The 23,892-nt window shown below is 40.7% G+C and overlaps 1 protein-coding gene across 3 annotated transcripts in view; it reads left to right on the top strand.

Moving 5' to 3' along the window:
• NCAM2 (neural cell adhesion molecule 2) overlaps nucleotides 1–23,892 on the top strand; it is a 534,690-nt gene that overhangs the window by 406,285 nt on the left and 104,513 nt on the right. For all 3 annotated transcript variants that reach the window (XM_061627895.1, XM_061627894.1, XM_061627896.1), the window contains 2 exons: nucleotides 14,180–14,367; nucleotides 23,662–23,758. In XM_061627895.1, the coding sequence (XP_061483879.1) occupies nucleotides 14,180–14,367; nucleotides 23,662–23,758 (285 nt within the window). The remainder of the gene's footprint in view (nucleotides 1–14,179; nucleotides 14,368–23,661; nucleotides 23,759–23,892) is intronic.

Here is a 23,892-nt window from a genome sequence, read left to right as displayed (position 1 = left end):
GTTTAAAATGAAATATCCTTGCTGTGTTTATCTGTATGCTAAATCTTAGTTTTCTGTATTGTGAATACACTGCAGTGAGCCTTAGGCTTGCATGCTCCCCATTCCCATCTCCACTGGTGAAGCTGTGAAGAAGAGTGTGAAAGCTTTTGTTTCTGTTTTTACCTAACTATGACTTGTTGTGTGATCCAAATTGACAAACTGTGGTTGATATTTAAAACAATCTAGGTTGTTTGAAGCAACCTGTTCAGATGACACAGCAAGCTGCAGTTAAGCAAAACTGGAAGTGAAAGCTTCTGATTTCCACCCTGTGATCATGGTGTAAGAGGCTTGATGTTGTGCATTTGTGTCACAATAAACTATGGTGACATCTGAATGCAGCCATTCTTGGCCTCATATTCAGTTTGGAATCCATACTGAAAAGGCTTGAGGAACAATGATTAATTTATGAATGGCTGAAGTTATTACGCTACTACAGACACTCAGTAAGCTTCCCCAAACACAAACACATTCTTATAGAGTAGGGTTACAGAAATCTTATGGAAATATGCAGGAAAACAACTTTAAAATTAGTTATTTGTATTTGCAAGTAAACTTGTAAGGATTCAAATTGCTAATTTGTTGTAAACCAACAAATATCAACTTTGCCATTCTCACATAATATTCCAGTTTAGAAACAGTGGATTGGACTCAGACGTTTCACCTCTAGTGGAAGAAAAGCTAAGAATAAGAAGGGATTTGAAGCTCTTAACTCCAGTGGCAACCCAAACGGGGAGTGGGAATAAGGAATTAAGGGAGGAAAATAGTGTTATGAGTATGGGGGTTGAGATGGATGATTCCTGTGGGTCCCCTTTCCAGCCTCTGATTTAGAATCCTGTGCCTTGGAATGAGGAACTCTCTGCTGGTCAAATGAGTCTTTTGTTAACCAAATAGATTGGTCAGGTAAGATAATGGGCCGATCAGTTGCCTAGCAACGGTGAATGGACCAGAGAGACCCTTTTGTCATTGAAACTCTTCAGGAGAGAGACTTCCGGGAAGGGTGACTTAGCCTGTGCCTGCTTTTGAGACGGGCTCCTGCCTCAAAAGAAGCTTATTCAGATATATCAGTCAGATTTTTTTTTTTTTTTGACTGATTAAACTTCTCCCGGGTAGGGAGAAACGAAGAGATTAACCTCAAAGCCTATTTTTGTTGGGACGACCAGATCTCATTAATTTGTGGGACGAGGTCCAGCCGACGAAGGTGGGACGGATTTTCAACAATCAAGCTCTATCTGATAAAGCGAACGTTCATCTTTTCTTCAAAGAGAGAACGCACTAACAGGCAAGCACCCTTCTTTCTATATTTTTCTTTTACTTGACTTAAATTGTTGCTGTTTAAAAGAGATTTGCCAGATTGATCAGTTTTTGACATCTCACCGGGGAGCCATAACTTCTCTCTGCTATTCACTAATTAATAGCTTATCTCTGTTTTTGTTGCAAAAAGCTGTCCTGGATTTGCACCCTAAAGATATACACGGAAGAGGGATTTCTATTCCTGATTTTTATTCTGAAGAATATTATATTGTCTGAGATTACTTTTTTCCTAGTTCATTTTATTTTGACGAATCTGTTTTCTCACAACGCCATTAATTGTTTCGATCCTGGGAACTGCATTTTGTTTACTTAAGCATGGAGAGATAAGGCTGTCTGTTCTGTTTACGCTGTGATGTCACCAAGTTTGGAGTATTAACCCAATTGTTGCTGAAATAAGAAGTGATTCTTTTATATTTTTCTTTTAAAATGGCAATTAAGAAAGTGGCTGAGAACCTGGAAGTATCTATGTTTCAGAAAATAATGGATGAAATTGAGATAACGAAACGAACCCTGCGACAGGGTTGTAAGGAGCTGAAAATTGAAATGAGCAAAATGATAGGGGTCCCTGTGAGAGAGGAGACTCTGGAGACTGGAACAAACGTGGAACAGGAAAAAGACCTGCGACAGGGTTGTAAGGAGCCGAAAATTGAATTGAGTAAAATGACACAGGAGCTTAAAGAAATAGGGGTCCCTGTGAGAGAGGAGACCCTGGAGACTGGAATAATTGAATTGAGCAAAATGTCACAGGAGCTTAAAGAAATAGGGGTCCCTGTGAGAGAGGAGACCCTGGAGACTGGAATAATTGAATTGAGCAAAATGTCACAGGAGCTTAAAGAAATAGGGGTCCCTGTGAGAGAGGAGACCCTGGAGACTGGAACAAACGTGGAACAGGAAAAAGATTTGAAGCTTATGGATTTTAGAAATAAAATCTATTGTTTGGAATTTAATGTTATCTCTGAAGAAACTAAGGAAGATTCTAGAGAGAAAGTTATCAATGGCATGGATAATCTTCTGGACTGGAATGATGTGATGGATGGAATTAACTGCAGCCATGTGACAATGGAAAAACTTTCAAGAGATGAGCCAGTGCATTTTGAAAAAAAGAACAGAGATATGATCTTACAGCAGTATTTCAGCAACCTATTCAGAATGGTTGGCAAGATAATATCTGGGATAGAGGTAATTCCCATCAGACTCTTATTGTATGACTATGGTTATGACAGCAAGATTATTATGGAATACTGATAATGGAAGATTGGACCTATGGCTTTGACAGCAAGATTATTATGGAATACTGATAATGGAAGATTGGATACTGAAATTACTGGACTTAACAAGACTACTGAAGATGGAAGATGGAAAATGGAACTAATAGGGATAATAGAACAATGGCTACTGAAATTACTGAACCTAACAGATTCTGATGTGATGGATTAATTGAAATGATTATTTTGACTATGGTTATGACAATAAGATTATCATAATTAGTAATGAGATGGATTAATCGATATGCTTATCTGGAAAAAAAAATTGATAGATATATTTCTTAAAGAATTGAAACCTCTCTTTGACTTTTTGTGGAAAGAATAAAGTAATGTTTATGAGATTTGATGATTAAGTAAGATAACTACTGGAGGAAAGTGATTTTATAATATGACTTAAGAGACAGGATTGTTATATATTATAGACTTATAACTGATTTGATCTTTGACAAATGGGAAGTCAATATTTTACTCTTTATTTTTTATTTTTGTTTTTTTTTTCTTTTTTTCTTTTTGTTTAACTATTTTTGATTTTGTTTTTTGTCTTTGAATGTTTTATGATTTCGTCTTGTATGTTTTATGAAAATCTGAATAAAAATTATTGAAAAAAAAAAAAAGAAACTCTTCAGGAGAGCATCTCCCCCTTCCTGGAGGCCAGCAGAAGGTGTGCTTGTAGTTTTTTAGTTGTGTCTAGAGAATTGCTGGGAACTGGAAGGCAGGCAGAGAGAGACTGGCTCTCTGCACCGTTGCATTTGGGGTGCTTCCTGTAACCCAGATGGAAGAGCTAGATATTGGACTGCTGATGCATTGAACCCCTCCATTCTTGAGCTCAGGTTGGAATGTGTGTAAATAAATAAACCATATTTCATAAAGACACCGCAGTCTCTGCTGACCTGCTTCCCAAAGGAAACCAAACCCTGGAGGAGCTCAGGAACCCCCAAAATCTCACCACTCGGAGATTGGGGGAGGCGTGCAACAATATACACCTGTATAGAGGAGATCCAGTGATGGCATGGACACTCAAGCTCCCAGAGTAAGGAACCCATCAGGTTGTCTCTGAAGTGAAGAGAGCACCTGGGGCTCTGAGGATCTTTGAGACCTATAATAGAAAGAAAAGTCTAACACCTTCATTGGATGCATAGAGACTTTCGATCCACAGAAAGTGAAGTCTGGATCCAACTTACAATATAGTTAGGAATAAGAAAGCATCACTTGCTATATTATAATAGAAATTGCAAGCATTGTGCGTTTGCCTTTTTTAGCACTGAAGCTACAGGAAATTGTTCTGCATTGATTTGGAGAATTGGGATCGGCTGAGGTGTGTTTATTTTCTAAGTCTCACCATATGTATAAATGGAACAGAGTCTTGTGGCACCTTAAAAACAAACAGATTTGTTATGGCATGTGGTTATGACTCAGTAAATCTGTTAATCTTTAAGGAGTCACAAGAATCTTCTGTTTTGCTGCAACAAACTAATACAATTGTCCCTTTAGAATTTGTCTCTATAAGTTAATTATTGCCCAGATTCTGCCAAACACAATCGTAAAAATGTTCACATACTAAAAAATACTTAGGGCTCTGGTCTAAAAACACAGAATGCTTTTTGAAAACATACTGTAGCATTTTAAAAATTATTCAAATTCTTTGAACACTGCTCATAAAAAGTTAACAGTATGCAAAAGGCTTAAATTCTGCAGATCAATGGTTTTGCAAAGAATTTCTTACAAGAGTTCCACTATAGGCTTTATGATAAGATGAAGACATTATCTTGATAATTATCCTGTCAAGGACTCCTATTCCCAGGAATTATCTTAAAAAGGCTGCAGGCCTCTTCCCACTAGAGTACAAATCTGATTTAGAATACCTTCTAATGGCATAATAAGCAGATATGTAATATTTTCAGGTATATTATTTTTTATTCAATACTACCAAAAAGCCCATCATTATGGCAAACTGGGAGATAATATATAAGGTGGGCACAGTGAATGCATGGACATGCATTGCATACCTCAAGAGGTTCTTCTTAACATAGACTAGTCAAGGGGTTCCCAAACTGTGGTCCATGGCACATCTTTGGATTTGTAGTTGACAGTGGGAGACAGCACATCCATCGCTTTAAATATTCATATTGGTTTTAAATTGTAATTTTATTGCTTCCTTTATGTCTTACATTGTATGTTATTGTATTACAATTTGTTGTTGTTGTTGTTATGTGCCTTCAAGTTGATTACGACTTATGGCGACCCTATGAATCAGCGACGTCCAATGACATCTGTCGTGAACCACCCTGTTTAGATCTTGTAAATTCAGGTCTGTTGCTTCCTTTATGGAATTAATCCATCTCTTGTTTGGCCTTCCTCTTTTTCTACTCCCTTCTGTTTTTCCCAGCATTATTTTCTTTTCTGGTAAGTTATGTTTTCTCATGTGTCCAAAGTATGATAACCTCAGTTTCATCATTTTAGCTTCTAGTGATAGTTCTGGTTTAATTTGTTCTAACACCCAATTATTTGTCTTTTTTGTGGTACATGATATGCGCAAACCACATTTCAAATGAGTTGATTTTTCCCTTAACTGCTTTTTTCACTGTCCAACTTTCACATCCGTAAATAGAGATTGGGAATACCATGGTCTGAATGATCCTGACTTCGGTGTTCAGTGATATATCTTTGCATTTGAGGACCTTTTCTAGTTCTCTCATAGCTGCCCTCGCCAGCCCTAGCCTTCTTCTGATTTCTTGACTATTGTCTCCATTTTGGTTAATGACTGTGCCGAGGTATTGATAATCCTTGACAAGTTCAATGCCCTTGTTGTCAACTTTAAAGTTGCATAAATCTTCTGTTGTCATTACTTTAGTCTTCTTGACGTTCGGCTGTAGTCCTGCTTTTGTGCTTTCCACTTTAGCTTTCATCAGTATTCGTTTCAAATCATTTCTGGTTTCTGCTAGTAGTATGGTATCGTCTGCATATCTTAAATTATTGATATTTCTCCCTCCAATTTTCACACCTCCTTCATCTTGGTCTAATCCTGTTTTCCATGCCATATGTTCTGCATATAGATTAAACAATAGGGTGATAAAATACATCCCTGTCTCACACCCTTTCCGATTGGGAACCAATCAGTTTCTCCATGTTCTATCCTTACAGTAGCCTCTTGTCCAGAGTATAGGTTGCGTGTCAGGACAATCAGATGCTGTGGCACCCCCATTTCTTTTAAAGAATTCCATAGTTTTTCATGATCTACACAATCAAAGGCTTTGCTGTAATCTATAAAGCACAGGGTGATTTTCTTCTGAAATTCCTTGGTCCATTCCATTATCTGACACATGTTTGTGATATGATCTCTGGTGCCTCTTCCCTTTCTAAATCCAGCTTGGACGTGTGGCATTTCTCACTTCATATATGGTAAGAGCCTTTCTTGTAGAATTTTGAGCATTACTTTATTTGCATGGGATATGCAATTTCTTCTTGTACTTCTGTGTAAAACCTCTCCAGTTCCTCCTCTTCTGCATTTGCCATTGGAGCGTAGACTTGGATGATGGTTATGTTAATAGGTTTCCTGTTAAATCTCAGTGATATAACTCGCTCAGATCTTGCGTTATAGCACCTAATTGTTTTTTCTACATCACTTCTCACTATTAAAGCACCCCGTTTCTTCTTAATTTCTCATTTCCTGCATAAAATATTTTGTAGTAGCCTGATTGAAAATGTCCCATTCCTGTCCATTTTAATTCACTCACGCCAAGTATTGTGATGCTGATACATTCCATTTCTTACTTGACAATTTCTAACTTTCCCTGGTTCATGCTTCTCAAATTCCATGTTCCTGTTGTGTGCATCGTACAAGTTCAGACTCTCCTTTCTCATCTGTGTGCATCAGCCTCTGGGCTTCATTTCAGCTTTGACCCAGCTGCATCATTAGTCGTACTTTTCCTGTGTTCTTTCCCAATAGCTCAGTGAGTGCCTTCTGACCTGGAAGCCCCATCTTCCAGCACTATCGCGTGATGCATTAGGATCATAGGGTTTTCATGGTAAGAGGTATTCAGAGGTGGTTTACCATTGCCTTCCTCTGATTTGGATGCATCTTAGTCTGGTGTCTCAGCTTTGACCATTCCACCTTGGGTGCCACTGCTAGGAGTCTAGCCTCTTGGTCTAGACTGCTGATAGCATTGCTGTCAGCTTCTTCAACACTCTCAAACCCCCTCACCACACTGAGGTGTGCATCCTAAAGGGAGATTACAATTTGAATTCTATAGAATTACAATTGCTACAACAGGTAGAAAAATTGTTAAAAGGATTGCAAAAACCCTCAGGGATTTTTAATCTGCCCATGGGGAAAAAAGTTTGGGAACCACTGGACTAAACCATGCAATATGAAGGAAAAGGTCCTGCTCCAAATGCAGGAGGGAAAGGGCCATAGCTTAGAGGTAGAGTATCTGCTTTGCCTGCAGAAGATCCTAGGTTCCCAGCATCTCCAGGCAGGACTGGGAAATATCCTGGTCTGACACTCTGGACAGCCACTGCCACTCCTTGTCAGCTAAACTGAGATAACCAGACCAAGGGCCTGACTTGGTTTGGCAGCTTTCTGTGTTCCTAAATGAATGATGGTCTTCATCCATATAAAAGAGATTAAAGAAGTTACTTGGAGACATTATTGAGATGGCACCTAACATTTAATATTTTAGGAAGAACTTTGTCACTTTTCTGACAGTCCAGTGTGATTTCACTGCAGCAGGGGCGGCATGCATAGAACAAAGATTAGAGGGTGCAAAAAGCAATTGGATTGTGTCCCATAATACTTTACTGGTTAGGATAAAATCTAACTAGTTTTCTTGTGCACATGGAAGGGCCTTTAATTCAGTGGATGCTTCTGCTAAATGAAAAGGAAATGAAAAGGAAGAGGGGAAATTTCTGCCTATTTGCCCCCACTGTTCTGGGAGCTCCCTCAGCTTAGTAGAAAATTTTCAGGGAGCACTAGAGACTGCAGAGGAGAGTGGCAATCAGCAAGATTCACTTTCCCTTTTCCAGCCATCTGCTGGATCAAACATCCTTCCATGAATGTAAGAGTACCAATTCTATTCCACCCTTAATAGTTAAACTATTTGGAGTTATATTCAATTCCAGTCCTACTCAGAGTAGACCCATTGAAGTTAATACTATGACTAACAGGTTCATTAATTTCAATGGGTCTACTCTAAGTAGGACTTAGCTGAAAAAATCTTTTTTTCCTTTGTAGTTGTTAAGAACTCAAAAAGATGTCAGATTCAATTAAATAAATATAATACATCGAGAAATTGTAGATGTTTGTTTGAAATGGAAAATGGAAATGGACTGCCTTCAAGTCGATCCCGACTCATGGCAACCCTATGAATAGGGTTTTCAGAGTAAGCAGTATTCAGTGGTGGTTTTACCATTCCCTTCCTCTGAGGCTGGAAGGCAGTGATACAAATATTCAAAACACTCACAGGGTTAAGCAGGCCAATAAAACCAAATCCAAAAGGACCAGCAGAACAGGTCAGAGGCCAAAATTCTCTTTAAAAAGGTCTTCTACATTCAGCCCAAAAGCTAGCTGCTTGGGTGTGAAATATGAACTTATTGTATGAATAAGCCACACAATCTATTTGGGGGGGGGGTATACTAAATTTGAAAACCTTTGGCCATCTGTTTAACAACCAAAAAAAAATTTGCTTCGGTTTACTACTTGGCCATTATAGCTCCCTAGGCACATATGCTGAATCAAATAAATTTCCATATCTAATTTTGCATACGACTCTGAACATACACTAGAGTTGGATCTAAGAAATCAATAATTGAATTACCTGCTGGATGTGACAAGTGATATATTATCCAGTACTCTCCTAACAGTTTCTGAGGCATTAAACATAGTGGAAATATTCAAATCTTTGGAGACAGTTTCCAGCTAAGGTGTTGCTGCTCTGCATAATTTCTTTATTGATTTTATGCAGAGTCATTTCTTATAGTTATAATATAATGTAAGAGAGTTTTTCTTCCTCTGAAAGGAATAGGAAGAATGAGTTATTTCATATTCATTCACTGAATACTTGACAAAATTCCTACAGCTTTATTTATCCCCCCCATGAATAGAAAACCTGTCTGTACCAATCCAGCATTGGGGTCAAATATGTCTGAGGTTTGGGGGCTTTGTTTACTAGTGTGCAGCTGGCAATATATTATTATGTTATAAGTATACTTCTGTGTAAATTCTGCAATGAATAGTGACACCAGGGTGGATTTCATTTCTGTTTTCTGGAATGAAAGTTTTACATTCTTAGTAATTGTCATATATTTATACTAGGTATTTCTTCTGTATGCCAAATTACCTTCAAAACATATTCCTTACTGCACTAGTTCAGTCTGACAGAAGAATGATTTTTATTTGTCTGTCTTGACAATACTTTTTTACAACAGTTCTATAGCTTTTCTTGAGATCCCCGAAGAGAAATGTAACCCTAACTAACATCCATTATATTGTGAGGATTGAGATGGTCTGACAATGAATTATCTTTATTAGAAAAAAATTAAGCTGTCCTCCCTCCCCATATACACAAAGCAGTTTACAATAAATAACACTGGTCAACACTAATTTTATTGCCAATGATGTTTGATCGATTTTAGGGTAACTTTTTGTCGCTGATTCCGAATATGGCATTGGTTTTGCTAGATTAGCTCTAATTTTTGAGATAATGGATGCCCCCATTGAAAAACATAACAAATTCAAAAAATTTAATGGTCAGGCATAGCCTACCCACAAATGACATGGAAACTGTCTCAAATCATACAAAAGTAAACACATGAAATACCTAATGGCATTGTATTCAGTACAATAACATTAAAACAAAGTAAGCTGATTCAGATAATCACAATTAATGCATAGAAAAATGCTGTGTGTACGATTTTCTTTTATGTGGGGCATCAGGACAATCACGTTGGAGGCTCCAGCAGTAGTCTGCCATCATGTGTCTGTCCCATCTGCCTTGATACCTTTCCTCCATCACCTTTATATCCTGATGGAACCTCTCCCCTTGTTCCTCACTAAAATCACCAAGATTATCCGGAAATCTGTCTAAGTGGCTATGGAGATAGTGTACCTTTATGCTCATATTAGTACCCAAATGTTTAAAGTTAGCGAGCATGTTTTGCACCAATTCTTCATAATTGTCTGCTTTGTGGTTACCCAAGAAGTTCTTGACAACTGAGACATAAGTGCACCAGGCAGAAGCTTCAACATAATTCATAAATTTAGTGAAATTCAAATCATTGATGAGTTTACGAATTTTAGGACCATCAAAGATTCCTGCTTTTAGTTTTTCCATAGTCAGTCCAAGGAACGATCTACAAATGTATTTGAAGCAATCACCATCTTTGTCCAAGACCTTAACAAATTGCTTCATCAGTCCAAGCTTGATATGAAGTGGTGGGAGAATGATTTTTTCTCTGACAACCAATAGTTTGTTAATGATGTTCGCTGCACCTACAGTTGTGTGTTCCCTTGAAGGCCATGTCACTTTTTTCCAATGATCTCGCTTTCCCCTACTATCCCACAAGCAGATGAAACAAGGGTACTTCGTGTATCCACTTTGCTGCCCAAGCAAGAAGTTCACCATCTTTAGATCACCACAAGTAGACCACTGGTACTCATGATAGCAGAGCTTCTGCAAGACCATTTTGATATTTTCATATTCTTCTTTAAGTTTTGTTGAGTGAGCAATTGGAAGAGATGCATAGTGGTTACCATTGTGCAATAAAACACATTTCAAGCTTCTGGTGGAGCTGTCTATAAAAAGCCGCCAATCTTCTGGTCGATATTCCGGTAGTCCCATTTGGAGAAGAAGTCCAGGAATGTTATTGCAGTATACAAGTTCTTCATCTTGGCTGAAGTATGGAAGAAGTCCCTCCTCTCTTGTCCGATAAGCTGTTATGTTAGCTTCCGGCTGTAGACAGTTCTTTTCCATTAGCCTGGATGCTAAAAGTTCAGATGCTTGCTTTGACAGACTGAGGTCTTATATCAGAACATTGAGTTCCTTTTGGGAGAACTGCTCAGGTGTTGAAAAGCTTTCTTCATATCCACTTCCAGGGCTACCACCTGTGCTACACTCCACGTCCAGCATTTCTTCAACATCTGACAATGGAAGGTCAGGCAGTGAGGTAAACACTGGTATGGGAACGTCTTCACTGTGTGGCACAGGTCGCCTTGCTGAGTCCAAATCAGGATACTCCCACTTATGTTTCTTGTAGCGATTGAAGCCTTTCACATTGACAACATAAAAATAACAATCATCATGATGGTTTTGCAGCTCTCTCCACACCATAGGCACACCAAAGTTTAAACGTTTCCTTTCCCCATTTTTCTCTGTCGTAGGCACTCTACACAGGTTTTGCAAACCTTATGGGGAGCCCAAGACTTATCTTGATCTCCAAGCTTCACTCCAAAATAAGCAAGATATGCTTGTTTTACAAAGTCAGTGATGTTTTTTCTTTGTTTTTGCAGAGTGTATTCGCCACCAGGGCCGGCTCCAGGAATGCGGGGGCCCTTGGGCATTAGCCTGCCACAGGCCCCTCTGCTTCCCTTCCGGGATCCCGTGGATCGCAAGAGGAGCTTCCGAACCGCCCGCCATCCCCAGCACTTCACCTACCTTTCTCTGCTGTTCATGCAGGGTTGCCATCAATAAAGATGGTGGCCGAGGTTTCCGTAAGGGACTGAAGCCTTTGCCGCCATCTTGGTTGATGTCTTTTGGCACCATGACAGCTGTGCTGTGGGGTGCCACAGGGTACCATCTTGTCCCCCTTGCTTTTTAACATCTAAACGAAGCTCTTGGGAGCAGTCATCAACAGATTTGGGGTGAGATGTCACCAGTATGCTGACGATACCCATCTCTATTTCTCTGTAACATCTGAATCGGGAGAAGCCATGCAAGTCCTTGACCGCTGCCTGGACTTGTGGTAGGCTAGATGAGGGCCAGTAAACTGAATCTGAATCCTAGCAAGACAGAGATGCTATGGGTTGTTGGTTCCTGAGTTTGGATAATTCGTCAGTTGGCTGCTTTAGATGTCATTATACTCCCTCTGAAAGACCAGGTTTGTAGTCTGGGGGTGCTCCTGGATTCATTTTTGTCACTAGAGGCCCAGGTGACCTCAGTGGGTAGGAGTGCCTTTTACCAGCTTTGGCTGGTAAAACAGCTGTGGCCATTTCTGGACCGGGATAGCCTGACCACTGTTGTCCATGCACTGGTAACCTCCAGGCTGGATTGCTATAATGTATTCTATGTGGGGCTGCCCTTGAGGTTGGTCTGGAAGCTGCAGCTGGTGCAAAATGCAGTGCCCACTAGAGGCCCAGGTGACCTCAGTGGCTAGGAGTGCCTTTTACCAGCTTCGGCTGGTAAAGCTGCTGTGGCCATTTCTGGACCGGGATAGCCTGACCACTGTTGTCCATGCACTGGTAACCTCCAGGCTGGATTGCTGTAATGTGTTCTATGTGGGGCTGCCCTTGAGGTTGGTCTGGAAGCTGCAGCTGGTGCAAAATGCAGTGCCAAGACTGCTCACTGGGGCAGGATATCATCAACATGTCACCCCGCTGCTGAAAGAATTGCACTGGCTACCTATTAGCTACCGGGCTAAGTTCAAGGTTCTAGTTTTGGTGTACAAAGCCCCTTTACAGCTTGAGACCAGGATACTACGCTCTGCAGGTGAGGGCCTCCTGCAGGTGCCATCTTATCAGGAGGTCCATTCTGCAGAACATAAGAAATGGACCTTTAGTGTATTAGACAGGTGCCATTTCTGTTACCTTTTCAGCACCTACTGAAGACCTTCCTCTTTCTACAATCCTTTAAAGTTGAGACCTTATCCCAGTTTGCTTCTGTGTAGGAATTGTTTTTAAGATGTTTTTAAACCTTTAATTTTAACGGTTTTTAAAATGTTTTTAACGATGTTTTGTTTCAATATGTTTTTAAGGATGTTTTTGTTTTAATATATATTTAAAGTCTGTTTTTATGATGGTTTAAAGTGTTTTTAGTGCTTTTGTTTGCTGCCCTGGGCTCCTAATGGGAGGAAGGGTGGGATATAAATTTAATAAATACATAAATAAATAATAATATATTGGTGCCAGAAAACAGACTATAGTTAGTCTGTTAGGCTGTGTTCAGATGTTCAAGCAAGCCACACTTTGTTTAGTGTTAGCCAGGCCAACTTGAATATCAATTTTAAAATTACCCCTCCAGTAGTATTGCTGTAGGAGAATATTTTGTTGACATTCCCCTCATCCCTCATACATTTAAGAATGGCAAAAAGGAATAGAGTACAGTTATTCATAATTAGAGCTAAGACTATAACTGAAAGGAATGAATTTAAATTCCAGGAAAGATATATATATATATATTATTTAGGAAAAATACACTACCCTATAAAAGTAGATTTCTACCCATTAAAACCAGGTTAGCGAGGCTGTTAGACTCTCCCATGAAAAGTTTGGATGGATGCATGTCAAAACACTTTTAGTGTTGGGCATCTAGCTTTGAAATTAGTTGATGTGACTCTTTTCAGGACTGTACCATTTCTATAGCAACTCATAGAAAACTGAATGTACCACAAAATGTAACCACTTTTTGAACCATATTTGAATAAACTAGCAATTTAATACTAGTTGGCCAAAATCCAGTGGAGAATTAGGTGTTAAATGTCACTGATAAATTGTTACCATTAGCCACAATAAGGATACACACAAAGTTTACATGCATAATGAAACTTTTTCAAAGTTTTTTGTTTTTTAAAAAAAGGGGAGACTCCTAAAGTGCAGTTTAATTGATTTTGAAGAGACCAAGTTTATGTGTGGCTTCCTATGGTTTTGTGGTTTGTGTGGGATGGGGGTAGAAGAATGCTTTTTGTTTGAAGTCAGAAATGCTGTTGGGCGCACAGAAGTAGTCACATGATTCTCTCAATCACAAGAACTACCAGTGATATTAATGGGACAAGCATCTTTAATTATGTATTGAATTTTAAACAGTACGTGAAGTTAATTTCTGTTGTAATCAGTGTCACATTTTCACATACTGCATTTAAAAGTGGAGGATAAACCCTAATATTTTGTTCATGGAACAAAATAGAATGAGAACTGTACTTAGAACATTTCAGATGTTTTAATGAAGCACTTAATACTAGAAAATATTATGCACTGACATAACTGGTCTTTGAAATATCTATAGTAATTTCAGTAGTCATTGGCGATCACTTGTGTCTGAGTAAGGTTGTCTTCCAAGATAAGGTCTTTAACAGTGGGTCCGTAAGTGACTGTGGAAGCCAATTCTGGATCCACACAGCCTCCCACAGTAAGGACATAGGTTTCCAGATGGAAGATGGCCACGATGAGGATTTGCTTGACATGCCTTCCACTAGCTCATTTGTCCCTTTCGCCCTGTATTCTTGCTTCTTCAAAGTCCACAGCACCTTTGATAATAGCCGACCTCCAATTGGGACCTGAATGAAGACAAAGCAATAACACGCTTATACAATGTCTTTTTTCTTTTTTTCCCTCTTTCTTCATTATTTTTTTTTTGCAGATGCTCCAATCTTTGTGACAAATCAAACAACATATTATTCTTGGGAAGGAAATCCCATCAATATAAGTTGTGATGTTCTGTCTAATCCACCAGCATCTATTCAGTGGAGACGAGGAAAGTTGGTATTACCTGCAAGAAACTCAACTCATTTAAAGACTCATTATTCTGGAAGCAAACAAATATTAGAGGTAATATTTTGAATGTGGGTTAGCAACTTAACTTAAATATTCTTATTGAATTACTTTAGTTTAATTTATTTACAACTACAATCCATATCAAATCTAATTAAGAACAGCCAAAGAAAGCAGCCTCCATTTTTGCAGGCATTGGCTGTGAGAGGAACTTCTCTCTCCTCTAGGCCAGTGTTTTCAAAATGCATCTGTGTCTCCCACCCACCCACACACCATCAGCTGATGGGGAGGAGAGAAAGAAACCAGTATGCTCCAGTATGGGGTCCCGCAGGGCTCAGTTCTGTCCCCCATGCTTTTTAATATCTATATGAAGCCGCTGGGTGAGGTCATCAGGAGTTATGGAGTGCGTTTCCAGCAATATGCTGATGATACGCAGCTCTATTTCTCCTTTTCATCTTCTTCAGGTGAGGCTGTTGCTGTACTGAACCGCTGCCTGGCCGCGATAATGGACTGGATGAGAGTGAACAAACTAAAACTCAATCCTGACAAGACTGAGATGCTGTTAGTTGGAGGGCCCTCTGCTCAGATGGTTGATGTCAGACCTGCCCCAGATGGGGTTACACTCCCCCTAAAGGAACAGGTCCATAGTTTGGGGATCTTATTAGATCCGCTTCTGTCACTTGAGGCTCAGGTAGCCTCGGTGGCACGAAATGCGTTTTACCAGCTTCGGCTGGTAGCCCAACTACGACCCTATCTGGACAGGGAGAACCTAGCCTCAGTTATTCATGCTCTGGTAACCTCTAGACTGGATTACTGTAATGCTCTCTATGTAGGGTTACCTTTGAAAACGATTCGGAAACTTCAGCTAGTGCAGAATGCTGCGGCCAGAGTTCTTACTGGGACGAAGAAATTCGACCACATAACACCTATTCTGGCCCAACTGCACTGGCTTCCAATATGTTTCCGGGCCAGATTCAAAGTGTTGGTCCTTACCTATAAAGCCCTTAACGGCACTGGACCGCAGTATCTGATGGAACACCTCTCTCGCTATGTTCCTACCCATTCACTCCGCTCGACGTCTAAGGCCCTTCTCCGGGTCCCAACCCATACAGAGGCCTGGAGAACAGTAACAAGATCTAGGGCCTTTTCGGTGGTGGCCCCCGAATTATGGAATGCCCTCCCAGGTGAGATACGCCTGGCGCCTTCCCTGTCATCTTTCCGGCGCCAGGTAAAAACCCACCTCTTCACCCAGGCATTTTAATGTATTTTATGCTTTTAATCTTATTTTATTTCTAGTTTTCTTTTACTTTGTTTATATAATGTTTTATATTGTTTGCGCAATACACACTTGCTGTATTTTAAATATTGTGGTTTTATCATGTTGTACACCGCCCTGGGAGCTGCTAGCTATAGGGCGGTTTAGAAATGCAACTAAATAAATAAATAAATAATAAAGTTTGCCAGCCCTATGCTAGGTTGCTTCCCAAAGCACTGAACTTAGGGCAGGTAATTCTCCTTTTGCTTGGAAGCCCTGCATCAAGAATTTTGATGTGGGTGGGACAACCCACCCGGGTGGGACAACCCACCCGTCCCACCCACCCGTCCCACCCACCTACCAATTTTGTCACATCATAATGACATCATGTAATTTACAGGTGGGTTGTCCTGCCCATCTGTCAAAGTTGATCTGTAGAGGGAGCCAAGAAGTTTCCCTACACTGCTATGCACACTTACCTGAGAATAAGAGAGTATGAATGGGGAGGATATTCCAGTGATTGTGACCTACAAAGTGTGTGTCATGTTTGTTTTCTTGCCTGAGAACAACATGGCATACACGTGCAACAAGTGCAAGCTCATGGCACTGTTGGAAGGAAAAGTGAGAGGCCTGGAACGGCGGGTGGCCACACTGAGGACTATAAGAGAAGATGAAGAGTTTTTAGACAGAACGCTGGAACAGCAGCAAAGAGAAGTGGAGGTGGAAGAGCAACAGCATGTAGTAGCAGAAGAGGAGACTGCTTTGGAGAGGAACAATGAAGTGGAGGAAATTCCATGAGAAAGTGTGACAGGAGCAGAAGAAGTAGAAGACACCGTTCACCACTGGAGCTATGGAACCGCTTTCAACCACTCGAGGATGAGAGTGGAGGACAGCCTGTGATGGAAGAATTACAGGAAACCCCGTGAGACAATGAGCAAGAGTCTGAAGCTCAAGCAAGCAAGGGCAATGAAACCACGCCCCACAACAAGAAGAGAAGAGTACCAGTAGTGGGAGACTAGTCCATGTGAATGAATGGCTATGAAGGTGCTGCCGATGTAAGAGATTTGGATTCTGGGACCATGGGCGATGCTTCCAAGTGTCTGCAGTGGCCAGGAGGGCTTTTGCACATTTGAGATTAGTGCGCCAACTGCGCCTGTTCCTTGACCCGTCCGATTTGACCACGGTGACACATGCCTTAGTCACATCCCGTTTAGATTACTGTAACGCGCTCTACATGGGGCTGCCTCTGAAGACTGCTTCTGAAACTTCAGTTGGTACAACGTGCTACAGCCAGAATATTAACTGGGGCTGATTACAGGGACCATACAACTCCCCTGTTAAAAAAGCTCCACTGGCTGCCAGTTTCTTTTCGGACACAATTCAAAGTGCTGGTGCTGACCTATAAAGCCCTGTACGGCTTGGGTCCAGGCTATTTGTCAGATCGCATCGCTCTCTGTGTGCCTGCCCGGACCCTGAGATCTTCAGGAGAGGCCCTTCTTTCAATACCTACATCTGCACAAGTACAACTAGTGGGAATACGAGATAGGGCCTTCTCGGTGGTGGCCCCTAGGCTTTGGAATTCTCTCCCTAGGGAGATAAGAACGACCCCTTCCCTGCAATCCTTTTGCCAACAGTTAAAAACTTTCTTATTTCAGCAAGCCTTTGATTCCGAAGGCGGCCAAGGATAGGCCCAAAAGGATGTTATATTGTTCTTGCTAGTTTATTTTTTAATTATTCTAATTTTATGATTATGTTTTTTAATTATTAGAGTTTAATGCTATTTTAAACTACAGTTCATTTTTTAATTATATCTGTTTATACTTATTCATTTATGTATTATATGCTTTTATTTTTGATAGGTTTTTAATTGTATGTGCCTTTTATCTGGAAGCCGCCATGAGTTCCAATTTGGAAAAACGGCAGGGTATAAATAAAGTTAATAATAATAATAATAATAATTCTTGGAAGATGGATTTAATATTAGGCCAAATACCAGCTGCCGCCTGGCATTCCCATTTCAGTAATCTTTATACATCCCTCCCAGTAAATAACGAGTCCCTCTCTACTACTGAAGTAAAGAACATGCCCCATTGGCCCCCAGTTACGCCAATTCAAATTAAATCTCTTATTTCATCTCTAAGATCTGGCAAAGCCCCAGAGGAGGACATGATGCCCCCTGAACTATTTAAAAACTTTCCTGACTGGTGGGCCCCTGTTTTGGCTAAGCTATTTACTCAAATTAATCGTTCCAGTGTCCTCCCAGAAGGCTGGAGGCAGAGCATAGTCCTCCCTATCTATAAACACGGAGACAAGCGGGACCCTATGAACTACCATCCAATTAGCCTCCTAAACATTGGTGCTAAGCTTTACAGTAAATATCTCCTACACAAGCTAGAGGACTGGGAACTCGAAAACCGAATTATCTTCCCAGAACAAGCTGGGTTTAGGAAAGGCATGAGCCCCATCGATCACTGCCTGACCCTTCACTACTTAGCTAAACAATGCATTGCTGGGCCCACTAAACATTTATATGTTGCATTTGTTGACCTGGCAGCAGCATTTGATTCCATAGATAGAAATCTTTTGTGGACTAAGTTGGCCAACTCTAATATTGATAGGCGTCTTTTGTTTTTGCTACGAGAACTCCACTCCAACACTAATGCCCGAGTAAGGGTAGGAATTTCTGGCTCATTAACAGATCCCATTGCTGTAAATAAAGGAGTAAAACAGGGATGTCTTTTGGCTCCCCTACTTTTTAATCTTTACCTGAACGGTATAGTCCCTGCGTTATCCGGTCCAGCCTTCTTTCCTCCCTCCATCGGAAGTAGGAAAATCTCTATACTCCTATATGCGGATGATATGATTTTACTCTCTATCACCCGCAATGGTTTAAGGAGGTTATTACAGAGACTTGATGACTATTGTGCTAAAGAAAATTTGCAGATCAACTATGGTAAAATATGGTATTGGTCTTCGGTAAAAGGCATCTTAACTATAAATGGTCAATAGCCGGTTACCAACTTGAACAATGCAGAGTCTTCAAATACCTGGGCATATATTTTTCAGACAACCTTTCTTGGAAAAAGCATATAGAAAGAACCAAAGCGTCAGCACTAAGAAAAAGTGGGGCCATACTTAGATTCTATCGTACTGCAGGTGGTAATTTAATTGACCCTGCCCTAAAAAAATTTCAAAGTAAGGTTATTCCTCAGATCACGTATGGTGCGGCGGTGTGGGGCTGGGAAGAAACCCATATTGCCAGTTTAGAGGTTATACAAAATAGCTTCCTGAGAAGACCTGTCTTTGCCTCCAGGCACCCCAGTGGCGCTGCTATGAGCAGAGACGGGCCTTCCACCGCTCAGAGCCTGTATACACTATACGCTTATTAACTTCTGGAGATCTATAAATGACGCACCAGCCAAGCTAATACTCAATCTGTGTTTTGGCCAGGTCACATGTGTTGGGTCGTGGAACGCACAAATTGATAGTTTATACCAACTCTGTCACATCTCACCACAGGCCCTCTTCTCTTTAACTAACAAAATGAGTCTTCATGATGCAATTTATCGACACTGTGCCTACTTAGATAGATTGACTATAATTAATTCTAAATTCTCCAAATGGTACTGGGATTTTAAGCACGATCACACCAGAGCAACATACCTGGTCCAGCCTATCCCTGTAAACCTTAGGCTGGCATTCACGGTGCTTCGTTTTAATACCATGCCAAACGCGGTGAGGGATGGCCGCCATTCTCAGATGGCATGGTCCCAGCGACTTTGCATCTGCGGAGCTCTGGAGGTAGAAGATCTACCTCATTATCTGTTGACCTGCCCCATTTATTCGCACCCTCGTGCAAAGTACTTGAAAGGGCTGTTGCCACACTCGCACCTGGCTCTAGACTATGAAAAAATACACTATCTGATGTCAGACATGGACGCCTCTATAACGCATAGGGTGTACCTTTTCGCACTGGCAGCCCAAAAAATCCGTGCAAAATATATTCAGGATTGATTGTTGAGGGGACTCCGTGTGGTTATTTTATCCTCGTACAGACCAGGTCTTTTAGCATTTAAATGATTCCAAGGGTGGTCCCCGGCCATTAAGTTTTATTGTCTTGCTAATTTTAAATTGATCGTATTGGAATTTTAATTTTATATGCATTATTGGCGCTTATCCTTTTAAAAAGGACTGTGTGTTGGTTATGCGATGGCCTTCGGCTTTGCAATAAAGTAAAGTATACTACTACTGGAAGATGGATTGCTGGCAAGTGATGGGTTTCATCTCACAAGGACTGGGAAGAATGTGTTTGACCACAACATGGAGAAGTTCATCAGGAGGGCTTTAAACTGAATCCTAAGGAGGAGGGAGACGTAAACTTGATGGTAACGACTGATGAAGGCTTGTGCACAGTAACGGGAACAGAGAGATTGGCTGTAATAGGAACCAGTAACACTCAGAAAAATGTAGTAAGGAAGCCAAGCCATAAATCACATGGTCTTCGATCTCTGTATACTAATGTGCAGAGCATGAGCAGGACGAACTTGAACTCTTAATAGAGGAGGGCAATTACGACTTGATAGGTATAACTGAAACTTGGTGGGATGACTCCCATGAGTGGATTACAGCAATTGGATATAACTTGTTCAAAAAGAACAGAAGGAATAAAAAGGAGTAGTCGCGCTATATACTAAAAATATATATCCCTGCACAAAAATACAGGAAGATGATCTTGGTAGCTCCACCGAGAGTATCTGGATTAAAATTAATGAGGCAAGTAATAAAAGGAATGTGGTGCTTGGAGTCTACTACCGACCACCCAATCAAGGAGAAGAGGAGAATGTAACATTTGAAAAGCAAATTGCCAATGTTTCAAGGAGGCATGATGTAGTAGTAATGGGGGATTTCATTTATTCCAATATCTGCTGGGAGACAAATTCTGCCAAACACGGCCCCTCCAAGAAATTTCTGTCTTGTGTTGGAGATAATTTTCTCCTAAAGAAAGTGGAGGAAGCAACCAGAGGATCAGCTATCCTGGACTTGATTCCAACCAATAGAGATGATTGGGTGGATGAAGTGGCAGTTACGGGAACTCTGGGGAGAAGTGACCACACCATACTGGAATTCTTGATTTTAACAGAAGCAAAAGCTGAGTAGCCATATGTGCACCCAGGACTTCAGGAAAGCCGATTTTAATAAACTCAGAACAATTGTAAGTATGGTTCCAAGACAAGTGACCCTAATGAGAAAAGAAGTGCAAGATGGGTGGGAGTTTCTAAAAAAGGAAATTCTAAAAGGGCAATGGCAAGCACTTCCAACAAGGAAGAAGCCAACGTGGCTTCACAAAAAGCTTAGAGAGGACCTGAAAACAAAAAAGGACACATACAGGAAGTGGAAAGAAGGCCAGGCCACAAAGCAAGAGTACAGGCAGGTATCACAGAATTGCCGGGATGGTGTCAGGAAGGCTAAAGCTGAGAATGAACTGAGGTTAGCGAGGGATGCTAAAAGCAACAAAAAAGCTTTCTTCAGGTATGTCCATAGTAAAAGACAGAGAAAGGAAATGGTGGCACAGCTACTCAATGAGGATGGCAAAATGATAACAGATGACAAAGAAAAGGCAGAAGTGCTCAATTCCTACTTTGGCTCAGTCTCCTCCCAAAAAAGGGTCTGTGACCCGGGAAACATGAAGTATAAGGGGCAGAATTGGAGCTTGATATAGACAAATGGGTGAGGAATACCTAATTATTTTGAACGAGTTCAGATCGGCAGGGCCTGATAAACTGCATCCTAGAGTATTGAAGGAACTGGCTGAAGAACTCTCAGAACCGCTCTCTACTATCTTTCTGAAATCATGGAGGACTGGTGAAGTGTCGGATGACTGGAGGAGAGCTAATGTTGTCCCTATCTTCAAAAAGGAGAAGGAGGAGGAACTGGGGAACTACAGACCTGTCAACCTAACATCAGTCCCTGGAAAAACTCTGGAGCAGATTATAAAGCAATCAGTCTGTAAGCACCTTGAAAACAATGCAGTGATTACTAGGAGCCAACAGGGATTTATGAAGAACAAAATTAATCTTATCTAATTTTTTGACTGGGTAACCTCCCTTGTAGACTGTGGGAGTGCTGTGGACATAATATATCTCAACCTCAGCAAAGCTTTAGACAAAGTGCAACATGATATTCTGATTAGCAAACTAGCTAAATGTGGGCTAGATGGAACAACTATCAGGTGGATCCATAGTTGGTTCCAGAATCATACTCAAAGAGTGCTTATCAATGGTTCCTTCTCAAACTGGGCAAAAGTAACAAGTGGGGTCCCACAGGGCTCAGTCCTGGCCCAGTGCTCTTCAACATTTTTATTAACAACTTGAATGAGGAGGTACAGAGCATGATTATCAAATTTGCAGGAATACAAAATTGGGGGGGCATAGCTAATACCATGGAAGATAGAAACAAAATCCAAAGGGACCTTGATAGGTTGGAGCATTGGGCTGAAAACAACAGAATGCAATTCAACAGGGATAAATGCAACGTTCTACACTTAGGAAAAAGAAACCAAATGCACAGTTATAAGATGGGGGATACTTGGCTCAGCAATACGACATGTGAGAAGGATCTTGAATTGTTGTTGATCACAAGCTAAATATGAGCCAACAGTGCGATGTGGCTGCAAAAAAGGCAAACGCTATATTAGGCTGCATTACCAGAAGTATAGTTTCCAAATGGCATGAAGTATTAGTTGCCCTCTATTCATCACTGGTTAGGCCTCATCTTGAATACTGCTTCCAGTTCTGGTTTCCACACTTCAAGAAGGATGCAGACAAACTGGAACAGGTTCAGGGGAAGGCAACAAGGATGATCAGGGGACTGGAAACAACGCCCTATGAGGAGAGACTGAAAGAACTGGGCATGTTTAGCCTGGAGAAGAGAAGACTGAGGGGAGATATGATAGCACTCTTCAAGTACCTGGAAGGTTGTTACATAGAGGAGGGCCAGGATCTCTTCTCGATCGTCCCAGAGTGCAGGAGACGGAATAATTGTCTCAAGTTGCAGGAAGCCAGATTTTCACTGGACATCAGGAAAAACTTCCTAACTGTTAGAGCGATACAACAATGGAACCAATTGCCTAGATAGGTAGTGGGATGTCTGACACTGGATGCATTCAAGAGGCAGCTGGACAGCCATCTGTTGGGAATGCTTTGATTTGGATTCCTGCATTGATCAGGGGATTGGACTTGATGGCCTTATAGGCCCCTTTCAACTGTACTGTTCTATGATCTATGAAGCCCCATTGCACTTGATAGGGACTTAACTACAAATATAGACATACATAGGATTACCCTTTAAAATACAAATTCACAACCTGATTTTCTCCAAGTGCAGTCTCAGTGTCTACTGTAGCAGAAGATTCATACATGACTCAGTACAGCACTGTTTCCATAGGCATACAACGTAAGAGAACACTGTAGAGAATGGGAGGTTTGCATACCATTCATATCTATGGAACCTCCCCTCTGCTTAGTAAAATGCTCATGCTGTACAGCAGCAGTAGCCAACACAATGCCCTCCAGATGTTGTTAGACCAACCCCCATCAGCCCCAGCCAGCATGGCCAGTGGTCAAGGATGATGTGAATGGTAGTCGCACAACAGAGAGAGTAATGCATTGTTATCCCAGTTCTAGAGTTAAAGTAACATGTACAGAATGCAGGGTGGTGTCTGGATATGGGAAGTGTACAAAAACCTCCCATTCCTTGTAGTGATCCTATGCACATAACAGGTGGGTGACGGGAGATGTCGGCAATAATGTTTAATAATTGAGATCTCTGATGCTGCTTTGACTCCGTGTTTGCAGTTGCCTGGATCAGGCTCTCAGAATAGAGGCTACTTCTCAAACTTTGTACTGATTTTAATGGCAGTGGATATTTATCCTTAACCATTTCTGATTGCTAGATACAAATGTAGCTAGATTCACAAAGTATTTTAGGTAAAAAATTAAACAATGATTGTTTAAATATTATATATTTTTGTTTTCACATGCAGAATGATGCAAATTTAAATTTATCTGTTTCTCTCCCCCACCCCCATGGTGCTAAAGATTGCTCCTACATCTGACAGTGATTTTGGACGTTACAACTGCACAGCGACAAACAGAATAGGAACACATTACCAAGAATATATCCTAGCATTAGCCGGTAAGCAAAAATGTTTATTTAAGAATGTATAGCCCTCTTAATGTACACAAATGAAAATCTCACAATAGCCTTTGCATAATAAAAACATAATAAGAATAGATGATCATTCAATATAAAACAAATAACTAAGGTAA

This window comes from Rhineura floridana, chromosome 5 (assembly GCF_030035675.1).
Source record: "Rhineura floridana isolate rRhiFlo1 chromosome 5, rRhiFlo1.hap2, whole genome shotgun sequence".
In the NCBI taxonomy this organism is placed as follows: domain Eukaryota; kingdom Metazoa; phylum Chordata; class Lepidosauria; order Squamata; family Rhineuridae; genus Rhineura; species Rhineura floridana.
The sequence above is the reverse complement of the archived record's forward strand: the minus strand, read 5'-3'. Positions and strand labels throughout refer to the sequence as shown.